Below are 15,304 nucleotides of genomic sequence, written 5' to 3' on the forward strand. Positions count from 1 at the left end.
ACTGCATCTCTTCAAAAAAATTACTTAAATGGGGGCATTGATGGAAATATATATACACCTGGTGCTTGACTATTTGACCAAGGGCCAGGTGGAGGTCAACTTGACATTTGCCGAAGAGTTTGAGGTAACTACTGCTGCCACCTGGTTGAGTCTTACACTGGATTCTGTTGGATAGCTCTAGCTCAATCAAGCCAGTCTCAAAGCGCACCGCTCTCATTGATGGTGTGGTTGCAGTCATCTGGATTCCCTGTAAATAAAAATGTTCTGTTTAAAATTGGTTTGATAATTTTAATATTTTGAGTCATGTTTGGAATGGCTGATAATGATCATATAGAGAGATCATGAGTGCAAAGTACCTTGAACATGAGGCTGAGTGAATAAAGCAAAATTTTGGGCTTGTCTGCATCTGTTGAGGTGTCATGCTCATTCCACAGTGGGATGGGTTGTTCAACACCTGCAGCAATGAACACATGCATCTCATGATAAGTTTAGAATAAAGTCCACTGCAAAATATTGGGATAGCTACTTGTATGCGACACACAATATTTTATGATTGAACTACATGGTTCTTTTTAAACGGTGCAACAAAATCCAAGGTTGTGAAGAGCAACAGATTTTGTGACACCTTATACTTTGTGAATATTATGATTGCAGGGTGTGAAGCAGAAGCTGGAGACCACTACTGTCAGAAAAGTAATAATGTGAAAGAGACTGACTTCACTGCTCTTAAAGGGATGCGAGGCTTTAAAAAATTTATTACAAACCAGTTAAATTTATATTGGTTGAACAAATTCGAGTACTCGATGTGCAAGTCTATTTGAGATTACCTGACACCTTCTGGATGACCTCATTAACCTCCTTCATAAAAACTTTCTGCAGGAAAACGAGGTGGTTTAGCAGATCAGTCGTCAGGTTATGTTCAAAAGAGCCAATCTAAACAAGAGATGAGAAAACGGAGTGCTTGTATGGAGTTTCTGATGTAGCAAAGTCACCAATTATTCCTTAATCCCTGTGCTGCCACATTCAGGTAATAATTGCATAAGAAATAATTTCTCACCTCAGCCACACAGCGCAGGTAGTTGCCTTGGAGATAGTTCCCTTGCTTTGCAGGGAAGTCATCAGCACCCCAACCCTGGTCTGAGTGACTCTCATGGTCCTCCATGATGTATTCTCCAGACATTGTGACTTGAGGCAGGGTGAGGCTTGCTGACGGTGGCATGGTGGACATGTCCACAGGAGATACTTTTGATTGAAAGCAAAGCTTGTGGTTTGGCAATTCAAAGGTGAAGCTGGTTTGAGCTCCTAAAGTAGGCACCAGGAAGGCACATTACTTTGTGTTATAAGTCTTCTTAAAAGCAGTTAGCACTTGTAAAATTATCTAGCTCGAATACACTTGGACCAAATTCCTGTTTGGTCCACTTTTCTACAAACCTGTCATGCCATGGCTTTTCATATGACCCATTTTGTACTCAGCTTTCAGCGAGGGCAGCAGGGCAGCACCGATGGTGATGCCATCCATCATTGCGCTGAACTTGAGGACAATGGGCTTCTTTTCGAGCCCTTCTGGAAGCTGGGGGAACTCATTGGCCTCAACAGGTGTCTGATTGATGCTGGATCCTTTGTCAGAGGGTTGTGGGGTGGGCGTGTCCTCCCTATTAGGAGGTTGACTGTAGAGGAACAAACAACGTTTCACACAATCACTCAGAGTGGCTCAGTGAAATGAGTACATTTATTTAATGGTGTATGAAATGATTAAATTGAATTAATGAAAATGCTGGAAAAAAACATTGCTTAAATCCTATTTACTTACTGTAGCGCATGTGAATGCAGTGTGACATTCTCATATTTCTCTAGATATCAATCATCACTCCAAAGGAGTTAAATAAGGACACATTTTTCTTTTTGAACTTTATAAAATGCTGCTGTTGATTTATAAGTTACCCTCATTACCTCAACTCTGTTTGTACTATTTTTGATAAAGATATTTCATAAAACCTATACATGCAGATGCAGGACAAAAGTAAAACTGAACTAAAACTAATCCTAACATTTCCTACGCTTCACTTGTATGTTTCCTATTGGAGACAAAACAACAACTTTTGCAGATTATTCTGGTTATTTGTATAATGTCTCATGTATCAACTCCCAAAACACATTTTGTCTTTATGTTTTGTTTTTTTTTTTTAAATCACGAGTTCACAAAGTAATAGTATCATTTGCCCATTCTTTTTGAGCAGTGCCAGTGGGACCTAGGACAAGAAGCTAACCCCCATTATGGATTGTGTTTCCAAGTCATTTAATAAACTGATAAACTACTCGCACTGTGAAAACAGATAACACACTGGCAGAGGGAAAAGAAAGAGCAAACACAGTGTATACAACCATGAACACTTCAAACAAACATGAACATACAATCTGTGTTGCATTGAGTACTGAAGTATGATGTATTTGGTTCCTAGTCAACAATTTTTAATGGAGCAAGGTCCAATGGCAGACATACGCATTCGATGGCTGTCGGATGAGGTCAGCGATCTGTTTGGAAAGCTGATGGGAACTGCGGACCATCATGCTGTGTAAAGTGGCTGGGTGTTGGGGTATGTTGATCACGATGGCTCCCACTTTGAAGACAGCTGCATTATTAGTTTTCAGTCCACGTTGGGCACTGTACAAGGCTTGAGACTTGGCGATGTTGCATTTAACCACGGTTCTGCAATGCAGAGAGAGAACTTTGATGATTAAGAGGGCGGGCGGTATTGTCATAATCCTCTGTAGGTGGCATGAAGATATGAGCGTATGAACAACTAGAAGGATTCCTGAAGCACCATGCAGATTTAGGATTTTGAGTTATCTAGATACAAGAATAACTATCAATTGTGACACTTTCACAGTTTCTACTTAATTATCATTCAACACAGAAAACCAACAGTTGATATTAATTTTCGATGAAATTATCTACCTGTGATCCGAGTGAGGATATGCAGTATGGAAAATGGTTGGATCAATGTGTTATTAGCTAAAATACTAAAAAATTACACTTGCATTAACATGTGACAGCAACCCTTGCATAACTCAATTGGGTAGCAATTGTGAGGATGCACCGCCATCAGAAGATAGCACAATGATGACTATTGCTTATGAGAACGTCAATAGGTAGACTAATTGGGAAAGCATCTAACATCATAAGTGAATACTGTAGTTCTTATCTGTTATTCACCTGTAATGTATCAAGTTTATGCACTATTCCAAGTCAATGAAATTAAAAATAAATATGTAATTTTCACTGTTTGTTGTACCAGAAATTAACTGTACTTGTTCATGTGACTGACATGTGGGATCAACAGTACAATATTGGAAATGACCAGGCTGGAAAGAACTAGCATGTATACAGAAGGTATGGAAAGTTCAGACCCCCTTAAATTTTAAACACTTTGTTAAATTCCAGCCATTTGCTATAATCATTTAAATTCTTTTCCCCCTCATTAATGTAAACACTGCAACCAACATTGACAAGAATTGTCGCAATTTTTGCAGATTTAATGAAGAAAAACATGAAATATCACACAGCCATGACCATTCAGACCCTTTGCTTAGTATTTAGGAGAAGCACCCTTTAGAGGTTATACAGTGAATCTTATTTCTCACCATCTTGGAGTCCTTTGGGTGTTTTACGCAAACTCCATGCTGGCTCTCATGTGTCTTGCACTGAGGAGAGGCTTCCATCGGGCCACTCTACCATAAAGCCCCCTAAGTCGTGGTTGACTTTCTTGAACTTTCTCCCATGTTCTGACTGCATCTTTGGAGCTCAGCCAGAGACCTTTGCCATCTTCTTTAACTCTCTCACCAAGGCTCTTCTCCTGATTGCCAGACAGCCAGCTCTTGGAAAGGTTCTGGCCGTTCCAAAGAATTATTATTATTTTTTTATCTTGGCCAGATCTGTGCCTTGCCACAATTCTATCTCTAAGCTCTTCAGGGAGTTCCTTTGACCTCATGATTTTCATTTTCTCTGACATGCACTGTAAGCTGTTTTATAGACAGGCATGTGGATTTTTTAATCTAGCCCAATAAGAAAAAATTAACACTGCTGGACACCAATGGAAGTGTAGAACCGTATCAAGGATGATCAGAAGAAATGGACAGCACCCAAGTTAAATATGAATGTCAAGCAAAGGGCCTGAATAATTACAGCTGTGTAATATTTCAGTTTTTCTTTTTTAATAAATCCGAAATCACTTCTGTTTTTTCTGTGACATGGGGTGCTGTGTGTACATTAATGAGGAAATAAATGAACTTATATGATTTTAGCAAACGACTGCAAAATAACAAAGAGAAATACTGTTTTTAAGGGGGTCTGAATAAGTTCCATACCCATGGTAGAGCATGATTGGGCTCAATGCTTAAAATAAAAATGGAAAAAGCACATGCACGCTCTCTCGCTCTCTTTGTCTCTCTCTTTCTCTCACACACACACACACACACACACCACACACACACACACACACATACGCATATGCACGCACACACACACACACACCACACACACACACACACACACACACACACACAGAATGACAAATAAACAAATGATGGAAATGATTTTGGATTTGGAATAAGACAATTCAGGTGAACCCTAAAAAGCAGCAACAACATACAGAAACTCTTGTTTTGTTGTGCTGGTGGGAGATGTTGGGAAATCCTCCAGTCTACGCATGTAGTTGTTGAGAAAGCAACAGAACAAAACAAGAAAAAGGGAGAGCAGAGGAAAATGTAAAACAGTTCTACACCATTTGAGTATAATGCTTCAAATAAGTTGTTTTATTTATTTATTTTTTTACGAGCAAATGCATGTGGCTGTATGACAGTTCAGGAACATAAATAAAATGCTTTGGTCAACTGAGTCATCACATACATGTAAGATGTGATGTCAAAAGATTACTTAAAGTCCTACGGACTGAAGTACATGCTTCCTTGGTACATTTTAAACAAAAGATGGAACAATAGACACATGTCTAGTGTTTTTAAAATACACTCTACCATTTTTTCAGGCAATATTCCACTATACTGAAAGTCATTTCTATAAAAGCATTCTCTATTCCAGTATATTGTATTAACCTTTAATAATTACATGTATCACAGATGGTATTCTAACATATTTCATGTAAGATAGCAGTAATTCAAATCAAGAAAAATGACAGAATACCTTCTTTTGATTACTTATTTGAATTATAAAAAGACTACAAAAAAATCTGCTTGAGACAATGACATTCAACTCAAACGACCTTTTTTTTTTTGTTAAACAATGTGAGTAAAGGAACTTGTTACGTACTGAATGTCTGGTGTTATGCCCTCTAGCAGTACAATATTTACACCGCCTATGTGGGCTGATGCACAGGTCTCTGTCATTTTCTGATGTAGGATATCTGAAAGTCAAAAAAGGTCAGATGTAAACAGGAGGAGGAAAAAAAGCATTGCATTGCACTAGAAACAAACGTTCACCAGTTGAGAATAATTTTGCTGGAAGACAATTTTTCAGCACTGAACATTGATATACGTAACAAATCTGATCATTTGCATCACTCTGAGCTGCATGCATTTCTTCTAAATGTTTCTCTACTGCTTAAGACAACTTCAGTTTAAGCCTTAGTAATACAATTCGTTGTCTTGAAGGGGGTTTAATGTCAGACTGATTTTTCTATAATATTTTGACACAAAAAGCTTTGAAAGAATAAAAAAAGTATATTTTTTTTATCCACAGGATCACCTTTCATCTTCTCCTTGAGGGTAAAACTTCCATGTATCTTCTTGAGTTCTGCCTCCATGGTGAGTCCACCGATGTCAGCCTCCAGGTGGGTGCGGTTCACCATGCCGATACCAAACACTATGAGGGTAACATGCTGGGCCTCAGAGCTCACCAAACTACGCCGCCTTGAGACTGCAGCAGGAGGCCTCGTGGGTGTGGGATCCTGCTGTTCGTTCTCAAAGATGACATTACAGTGGGGTTCTGATGGCCGACGGCCAGCTTCTGTAAAAGAGATGAGAGGAAGAAAACTAGTATCCCATCTGGAAGCCATTAACATTAATTAGTGGCAAAATGTAATCAGAGAATGTATTGAGTTCGAAAAAGTATCAGCAGAACGAAAATATCAATAACATATTCAGAGACAACTGGTCACCTTTCCCCAACATGCTAAATCTAGACTCTTGATTTCTTTGGCAGGGTAGGATACCTTCTGAAATTACCAAGAATACGTTCCCAATTGTGAAAATAGACTTGACTTCTGTATTTTTTGTTATCAAGGTTTGCGGGTTCTTTATTCTATTTACGGTAGTTATTGTCATGATTGTTACTGTATAATTATTTTTAAGTTTTTTTCCCCCATACATTTTAGATTATTTTTCATGGTGAGAGGACAGATGCAGTGGAGATTTTCTTCTCTTCTCCCTGTGCTTATGGTATATAATCATACCCTTGTCGGGTGCCCCTACCCCCATTCTTTCCTAACAGCTAAGGGAGATTCTCCCGTCCTCGGTCTGGGCTGGGGCTGGCCTTATCACAGCCCCTGTGGGTTGTGGGGGGCTTCTGTCATGATCCTGCTGGTTCTTTTCCAGGCTGTGCTGGTCCTCGACACGGCACACACGGGCAGCAATCAGTGAGAAGCACACCTGCACATTGTTCCCCGTAATTACGACTGAGTAGTAGGACTCCTTCTGGCTGGCCTTTGCCAGATCGTTGCCTAATGCCTCGTTCCCACACTCTCTTGATTGCATTCCTGATCTTCTGTATACCGACCCCTGCCTGCCCTCTGACCTGCCTCTCACGCCTGACGTCCTTGTTACTGTTCCTTCAGTGGACTGGCTGCTTGATCCCCGTTACTAGACTGAATAAAAACGTTTCGCGAACCGCCTCTACGTCTCCTGAGCCGTGCATTTGGGTCCAACCCCGTGTTCTGGTCGTTACAGCTTCCTGTTCTCCTGTGGGTGGGGGGTTTTATGGGACAATAGTGGTGGGTGGGTGGCGTTGGGTCACTGTGTCCTTCAGCGTGTGACGTTTCCTATCTACAGGTTTGCTCTCATATGGCCCCTGGTCCTGGTTCTGTCCTGGATAGATTAGGTGGGGTCCTTATCTTCCAGAGTGCACGACCAGTAATTGTAGGACATTTCTGTCAGTCTTTTTGCATGCACAATGGTGTGAATTCACTTGCGTGTCCATAGGCACATACCCCTGGGATTCTTTCACTGGATGTGGGACCACTCAAATATTGGAACAAATAACTCATGTATACGCAAATTGCTTATGTATCCCACCCCAATTATATTCTTGTGCAATGGACTTGTAAATATCACTTAGTCAGTCTGACCACATTTCAGTTGTATAGCATTGTTTATGATCTTTGTGTTGCATGCTTCTTCTCCTGTCCTTGTCCTGTCTGGTCCCATCCTTCCTTTGCAGGGTGTAGCACTAAAGTCCAATGCAACATCCATATTTAATGCTTTGTTGATGTAGCTATGGAATGATTTATTTTTCCCTCATTCTGTTTAGTTAGCGCTTGTCTTGTCTCTCCCCGTTCTAGAAATTCTGTTCAACTCTGATCATACATAAACTTCAATTAAAATATTAAGAAATCACAGAGGAAGCTCAAAAACTCCACTGTGATACGTAAAACTGTTCTGGCATAAAGGGAATTCATATTCTCCAATCTGCTTGATTTAGCACTCAAACAGGACACAAAAAAAACAGCTAAAAAAAATGAAAAAAAAGTATTCCATCTGCAATTGCAATGTACCACACCAGGTATCCAATTTGACATGGTATAAGTACTACAAAAGTTACCTGACAAAACAACAGGATTCCAGTAGTAAGCCCAAATAATATCCATTATTTGTAACAAAAAAATATTAAGTTAAATATTAAAAAATCACAGAGGAAGCTCAAAAACTCCACTGTGACACAGTAAAAGTGTTCTACATAAGGGGAATGCAGGTTCTCCAATTTGTTTATTTAACAGCAAAACAAGACACAAAAAAATAGCTAAAAAAAAAAGAAGAAAATAGAAGAGAAGATGCGGAAGGTTTAGATCAATAGTTTTTGATGGGATAGAAGTCCAAACTTAATTTGATTTACAGAATTGATCAGTACAAAGCAAAGGAGAACTTCTCTACTGACTATGAAATCTTGACAAATATGTATCCAGATATTGTGAATTATTGACTGAATACTGCAAATGCCTACTTAAAAGATATGAAAGCTTACAAATCTCTTGAGTCCTACAACTATTTCATGTGTGGATGTGTGAAAGATGTCCAAGATTGCTCTGTCAAAGATCCAATTCTCATCTTCGTGAAGATTAGTAACTTAATTCTCAAGCTTGACAACAACAATGATAATGTTCAAACAGTTCGATTTCTAAATGATGAAATCAACTCTACTGGGTTTATATAAGGCTAGAAATAGAAACAATGTCCTTATAATTCAATTAATATATTGGACGGCAACACGGTGACGCAACTGTATAGAGCATTGGCCTCACAGTTTTGAGTTGACATTCTACCCCTTATGGTTGACAGTTAAAAAGACTCATGTAATCTATCCATTTTCTGGACCACTTATCCTCACTAGGGTCGCGATTAACCATGACAATAAGCAAGTACAACTGGATGAACTCTAGTGAACTAAAATGTCATGATCATCTCTTAACTGAATTTTATTACAAAAATTGTCACAGCTCGAAGTTTAAAACTGGTTGAACAAAGTGAAGCATTGACAGATATGACATGTCTTCCACCACCTGTAACAGCAAGGATATTTCTTATACTGTATGTTTAAAAAATATTGGTTCTTTTGTGTTGCTTAAGATTGACAAAATACAACATTTTGGAAAAACCTGTGGGATCACAAAGACAAAATAATACACTGAGGTTTAGTAAGTGTTAACAATTTCTTTGGCTGGCAACCAGTTCAGGGTGTACCCTGTCTCCTGCCCAAAGATAACTGGGATTGGCTCCACCACTACTGCGACTATTATGAAGACAAGCGGCTCAGATAATGGATGGATATGATATGAGTATGCCATCTAAGAAACAAGTGGACCATAAACAGCAAAACAAGATTCAGGAGGGATGCGAGGGGAAAGTACAAAGACTGAAACCAACAATGTGAATAATCGATCTAGTAAGAGAAAAAATGCTAACTGCGGATTCCCACCTGACAAACAATTCCCTGCAGAACTTTTCTCCAAGATTCCTGTGGGATCTGAGATGAGTGAGTAGAAGTTGAGCAGTTTGTACATGTTCTGCCAACATTCTGCAGATGGCTCGCTCTGCTCTGAGACTGTGATAGAGTCAGAGTCGTCCATCTGGATTGTCATATGGTCCGCCACATCACGCGAGCCCTTTCTTGACACCTAAAATGTTAAAAGATTCCATGAAATTAGATGTATGATGATTCTATTCAATTTATTCTTCCTATATTATTTTATTTGACCAAAAAACTTTGGCTGGTCTTCTCATTATTTAACTTATTTACTTCTGTAAACTTCCACCCCACCCATTAACATACGGTAAACTGAATGTAATTATTTTATTGCAAACCTTCAAAAAGTGCATGCCCCTCAGGTGACACCAAGACCGGATGTGAAATGTGTACACGGTCTTTCATGGTTTTTTTTTCCAATCTACTAGCTCTCCCTTGTGTTTGTGTGCATACTCTAAACTCCACTCAACAAGCTGGTACGATCTCAATGAAAATGCAAGAAAGGAAACTAAATATAAGTAGTTTAGCACAAAATGTCGGACTTTTTTTTTTAACAAAATCACAATATATATATATATAATTTTAACATTTTCAAACTCATTAATCATACATTAATAAAAAAATCCCTAGCTTCATCAGAGCATTAACACTGCACAGTCTAGCTCAACAACCTGAAAAAGACTCAAGTGTAACATCATCAGTAAGGTAGTCATTGAGGAATATATTTATGACTGGGTGGAACGGTGGCCCCGCCTGTGTCTAGTTTGCATGTTCTCCCTGTGCCTGCGTGGGTTTTCTCTAAGCACTCCAGCTTCCTCCCACATCCCAAAAACATACATTAATTGATAAATATCCCTTAGGTGTGATTGTGAGTGCAACTGTTGTCTGTCTCCATGTGCCCTGCAATTGGCTAGCAAATAGTCCGGGGTGTGCCCTGCCTCCTGCCTGACGACAGCTGGGAATGGCTCCAGCACTCCTGTGACCCTTGTGAGGATTAGTAGCTCGGAAAATGGGTGGATGCTTATTATTGTAACAATAGTTAGTGATAATAAGAGCTGTGTCTAATATTTTGGTAATAACTACAGTGCCATGAAAAATTATTTGACTCCTTCCTGATTTTAGTTTTTTTCCACATTTATCACACACAAAGGTTTCAAATCATTTAAAGGATTTAACTATCACTCAGAGACAACCCAAGGAAATACAAAATGCAGTTTTCAAATGACAATCAGATTTATTAAGGCCTAAAAAATCCAAACCTTTCTGACCCACTGTGAAAAAGCAATTTTTCACCCTTTTCACAGCACTGTAGATGTGGGGCCAACATGATACCTCTCAAGACAGTATTAATCAACATTAGTTCATCTGTATAGGTGTATTATTTTTTAATTGTATAAAAGTAGCTTTACAAGTGTACACAGTGTTGTCGGCTTCTGTGTGCTTACCCCTAAACACGCATAAGCTCACAACACTCCTTTAGGGTGTAATAGGAGAAAAGGTTAACTACAGATGCATTTGGAATAAACATGGACTGCTTCTATAGATGACTACGTATGTCTTTTCAAAAGGCGATTCAAATCTTGACAAAGAGTTACCTTTGAGGTGCGACGTTCTGAACGTCCAAGCGAACCACGTCCTCTGTGCTCCCTTCTTCCGATTGTGTCCATTCCTGAGGGTGGTACATTGAGTGGTAAGCTCCCAACAATCCCTGTCCCTCCACCACCTAACCCTCCACCCAAACCTCTTTTGCTTTTCAGGGTTTGTGTGGCACTGCGTGCCGTCCCATTGATGCTGCCTCGTGAGCTCCTACTAAAGTCGGACGACCTGAAGTGGCGGTATGGTCGGGTCTTGAATGTTGGGGTTGGTGAAGCAGAGCCTGCAGTGTAGCGGTTTAGCTTGATGTCTGTCTGAGTGGCTTTGATATCGTCGATCATGGTGCTGAACTGGTGAATAAGGCGCACGAGAGCCATGTCGACACGTTGGCTAATGGCCTGGCAGGATGTTGTGAAGTCACAATGGAATGTGTTGTAGTGACGGCGGGTGAGGTCGTGGAAGGACAATGGGACCGCAGTGGAACCTTGTGGCGCAGTGGTTGACTTCTCCATCACGACTGCATTCAAGCTAAAAGTCTCAATAAGAAGTGCTGGTTTGAAATCAAGAGGTGGCAGGTTCACCATGCCTTGCCTAGAGGTAGGAAGAATTGAGACGTGTTAATTTCATGTCGGATACGCTACAGGGATATGCTGCACAGCTTCGCCTGGATGTTGTGTTTTTTAAAATAACCCGATTTATGTTTTTTTTTTTTTTTTTTAATATGAGCAGTCGATAGGCTGGGCTATTGCTTTGACTTGCGACCCCAAACTTAAGATGTAACTGCTCTACGGTGCAGACAGCTCCATTCCACAAAAAGGTGTGGTTTGGTTGACATAATTAGCAAATATTCAACAAGAAGCTACAAGCTGTACATTGCTTTTACTGCATGGAATTTACTGGGAAAGTAACTATAAAACAAAGATAATTATATATTGTATGTTTTAAACAACCACAAGTCTCAATTGCGAATGCAAAAGAAAACACGACAGCAATCCAGGCTAACAATCAACATTACATAAAATAAAATACATTAACACTAGCCGGATGTTTAAAATAGCTTGAAGCTGTTGAAAGGAGACCCATTTTATGCCTGATATATCTGATGTGAAGGACTCACACAAAAGAAAATTGGCTTCCAAAATACAATTATAGAAGAACTACAGGTTATTTGCTGCTGCAGTTGTTACTGTTTGTACTCTATACCTTACTATTGAGTTTAAGTTTTCTTAAGACATTTAAACAATTTTTTTTGGCTTTAACCTCTGACAAGATACAGAGTCTGCTGCACAAAGGTGGGGGGAGGGGTCCAAAGAAGTGTGTGGAGAGAGTGAGAGAGTGAACAAGAGAGAGAGAGAGAGAGAGAGTGAACAAGAGAGATAGAGAGAGAGAGAGAGAAAGCATCCATGTGCTTTTTCCATTTCATTCATAAAACTTGAGTGTGTTCTGTGTTCAGATATTATCTTTATATTCTCTTCTATGTTTTTTTCTGGGACTCGAGTAAATTAACTGGATTTTCAATCCTTAGAGTGAGGAAATACAGCTGAACCCAGAAGTTCAAAAATACTGGACAATAACAAACATTTTATTTTTTTGTCTCATTGTCTGAAGTCAAATCAGACTAAATCTCTCCTGTTTCGGGCAAGTCAGGATCACCAAAATTAAATTTTGTTCAATGCCACAATAAGAGAGAGAATTTCTCAGACAATTTTTCATTTTGTCAAAAGGTCAAAAGTTGACATATACAAAGTACTATGATTAAAAGAACACTGGAAAGCCCAGACGATGAGGTGATGGCTTTTGGAAGCTCCTGTTAAGTTAACTGCTAATATGTGAGGGGATGTATTCAAGGTCACACCTCAAACATTCTAGTTACTTCTTTGAAATCATGGGAAAGTCAAAAGAAATCGACGAGGAAATCAGAGAAAGAATCATGAAGTGCCACAAGTTTGTCTCAACCTTGGGTGCAATTTCCAGATGCTTGATCGTGCCTCTTTCAACTGTTCAAACAATTATACGCAAGTATCAACATCACCGGAATGTTCAATCATCTCACTGTTCAGGAAGGAGACGTGCTCTGTGTCCCAGAGATGAGTGTGTTTTAGCAAATCAACCTCAAGACAAAAGCTAGACTTCTTGAAGATGCTGGTAAGAAAACGTGAAACGAGTCCTGCACTGATATGATCCCGAAGAAAATGTAAAATTTTCTTTCTCTCACTATTGTGGCATTTAACAAAATGAAATAAATTTGATGATCCTGACAGACCTGAAACAGGACGTTGAGCCTGATTTGACTCCAGACAGTGAGACAAAAAATGAAACGTGTTTTGGCACAGCGTCTGTAAACCGCTGGCTTCAACTGAATGTTTTGTGTTATGAATGCTCTGAGATAAGAGCATGGTGATCGAACAAATTAAATTTGTATATCAGGTGGTAAGCATGTTCACAAAAGCCATTCTGGCGACAAGCATTGGAAATTAGCAGCAGCTACAAATGCTGTGATCTTGTACATTTGAGATTTGCTTATCAAATGTCTATGCTGTAGCCTCTGTCCTATTGAAATAGCCGTTAATCAAATTCAACTTTATTTGTTCAGTCTGTTTGTAATCCAAAGCAAATCTTTAAATAATTGGAAATAGAATGAATCAGGGAAGGGGGCATTCAAACACCGAGAGCTCATTGAAAGCCACTAGATCAGGGATCACCAACACAGTGCCCATGGGCACATGAATACTCACGAGGACTACTTAAGGTGCCCCTGAGGCACGTGAGAAGTGTTGCGTCAGGAAGGGCATCCGGCGTAAAATTGTGCCAAACATATATGTGCGTCAATCTGAGATGACACGCTGTGGCGACCCCGAAAGGGACAAGCTGAAAGAAACTTACTTATGCTTTAAATTTTGAATGTCTTGCTTACATGAATGATTTTTTAAAAAAAAAATAGTCATATAAGATAAAGATTTATATATGAAACTATAGTAAAGTATAAGGAGTTTTGTTATTTTGGAAGTTTGGCTCAAACAGGTCATGTAACCCTTCATACGAGCGATGCTCACAAAGTAGCCCTTAGCCTCAAAATGGTTGATGACCCGTGCAGTAGACCCACATTATCATCCAGGATTTTCTATTACCACAATTTCTGGAACTTTTCTCTTTCTTGTGAGCCATTCTGAGGAAAATCAGTATGTGAAATAGATGTATAAAGTGGAATGTGAACATTGGTTAGTGCTGCTTAAAGGTCAAGTGTCATCCCTATAAACATTCTAAAATAGATATTGTAATGAAAATTACATATAATATGATTCACTTCAATGTCTGTACGAAAAAATAAACGTGAGCGGAGAGCGCGTCATCCATGCGCAATGTTGCAGAAGTGTCATTCTACGACATCCAAGTGGTCGCTATATTGGCTGCATCCTCTGTCCGTGACGTCACCCAGACATTCGCCGATGAAAACACGCCGTGCACCCTACTATGGGAGACGAACACGCCCCTTCTGACACAGAAGCTCTTTTTGAAAAGGAGAACATCACAAAACCGAGTGACGTTACCGGGGCAATATTACACTATTGTTTCGAGCCATGTTCAGATGATGCGATCACGGCTAAACTCCCTCCCCGTCCGATCCACTTCCGTGGCGGAGATGAGCCATTGCGGCTCATCGCAGCCGGCCGGTGTGGCTCATTTTCGTACCGAGGTGGCTTATCATGGAGCCGAGCCGTGCTGCTTTAGGAGGTTGTTTATAGCTGCTGCAATACGCGATGAACAACACCGTCAAGCCGGGTCGCTTTACTGCGTTGTCGTCACAACGTGAGGCACAGGTGCTGCATTCTTCAGAGCCTCCGCCGTTCGCGAGCCCGAAGCGCAGCCTTCGCTTGCGAAGCGACGGAGGAGCCAGACGCCATCCGATGAGCACATCGACACATTTCGTATGCGGATCTTTTGTTACGTTATGAGAGACCGCACCCCAAACTACTATTTTTTTTTAGTAGCTGTGTACACACCTACCTGTCATTTGGAACCCACAAAGCTCTCGTCCTCTGTACCCATGCAATCCATTTTTCACGACGAACCGGGTCTCTTGCAAACTTATGAAGGGTAAATCCATTCTCCCGCGTGTTCAAGCAATGTCCAGCAATGCAACGAGCCGGCATTTTCGCTAACACGAAGGAACAATGAGATACCTTCCCGGAGGTAAAATTAATGGAAACAAACGAGTCCACTTGGGGGCACTTCTGTCCTTTACGACACTTCCTACTTCTTCTCGAAAACAAATCCCTCGAGAGGATTTTCATGGCGGGAGTTATAAAAAGCTGTATGTCAAAATCATGTTTTGTGGTCAAAAAAAGCCCATATTGGCTGCCGTTTTTTTCATTAATAACATACTAAAAATCATCCATTTCATGACAGTGGCTCTTTAAGCAAAAGTACAGCCTGTATGCTTTAAGAGCTTACCAACGAAAAACA

At 40.0% G+C, this 15,304-nt stretch overlaps 1 protein-coding gene across 16 annotated transcripts in view; it reads right to left on the minus strand.

The window, feature by feature from the left end:
* The window catches only part of kiaa1109 (KIAA1109 ortholog), a 187,462-nt gene that overhangs the window by 73,037 nt on the left and 99,121 nt on the right, over positions 1-15,304 (minus strand). For 14 of the 16 annotated variants that reach the window (XR_009798533.1, XM_061844548.1, XM_061844541.1 and 11 more), the window contains 10 exons: positions 10,843-11,431; positions 9,200-9,398; positions 5,759-6,019; positions 5,324-5,417; positions 2,501-2,707; positions 1,432-1,667; positions 1,058-1,302; positions 828-933; positions 357-454; positions 59-247 (listed from right to left, as the gene is read on the minus strand). Coding sequence is in view for 15 of the 16 variants with exons in the window: in XM_061844548.1 (XP_061700532.1) it covers positions 59-247; positions 357-454; positions 828-933; positions 1,058-1,302; positions 1,432-1,667; positions 2,501-2,707; positions 5,324-5,417; positions 5,759-6,019; positions 9,200-9,398; positions 10,843-11,431 (2,224 nt within the window). In the remaining variant the exon portion in view is untranslated. The remainder of the gene's footprint in view (positions 1-58; positions 248-356; positions 455-827; positions 934-1,057; positions 1,303-1,431; positions 1,668-2,500; positions 2,708-5,323; positions 5,418-5,758; positions 6,020-9,199; positions 9,399-10,842; positions 11,432-15,304) is intronic. The other 2 variants (XM_061844552.1, XM_061844544.1) reach the window with 1 other exon arrangement.

Source organism: Syngnathoides biaculeatus, chromosome 15, assembly GCF_019802595.1.
Source record: "Syngnathoides biaculeatus isolate LvHL_M chromosome 15, ASM1980259v1, whole genome shotgun sequence".
In the NCBI taxonomy this organism is placed as follows: domain Eukaryota; kingdom Metazoa; phylum Chordata; class Actinopteri; order Syngnathiformes; family Syngnathidae; genus Syngnathoides; species Syngnathoides biaculeatus.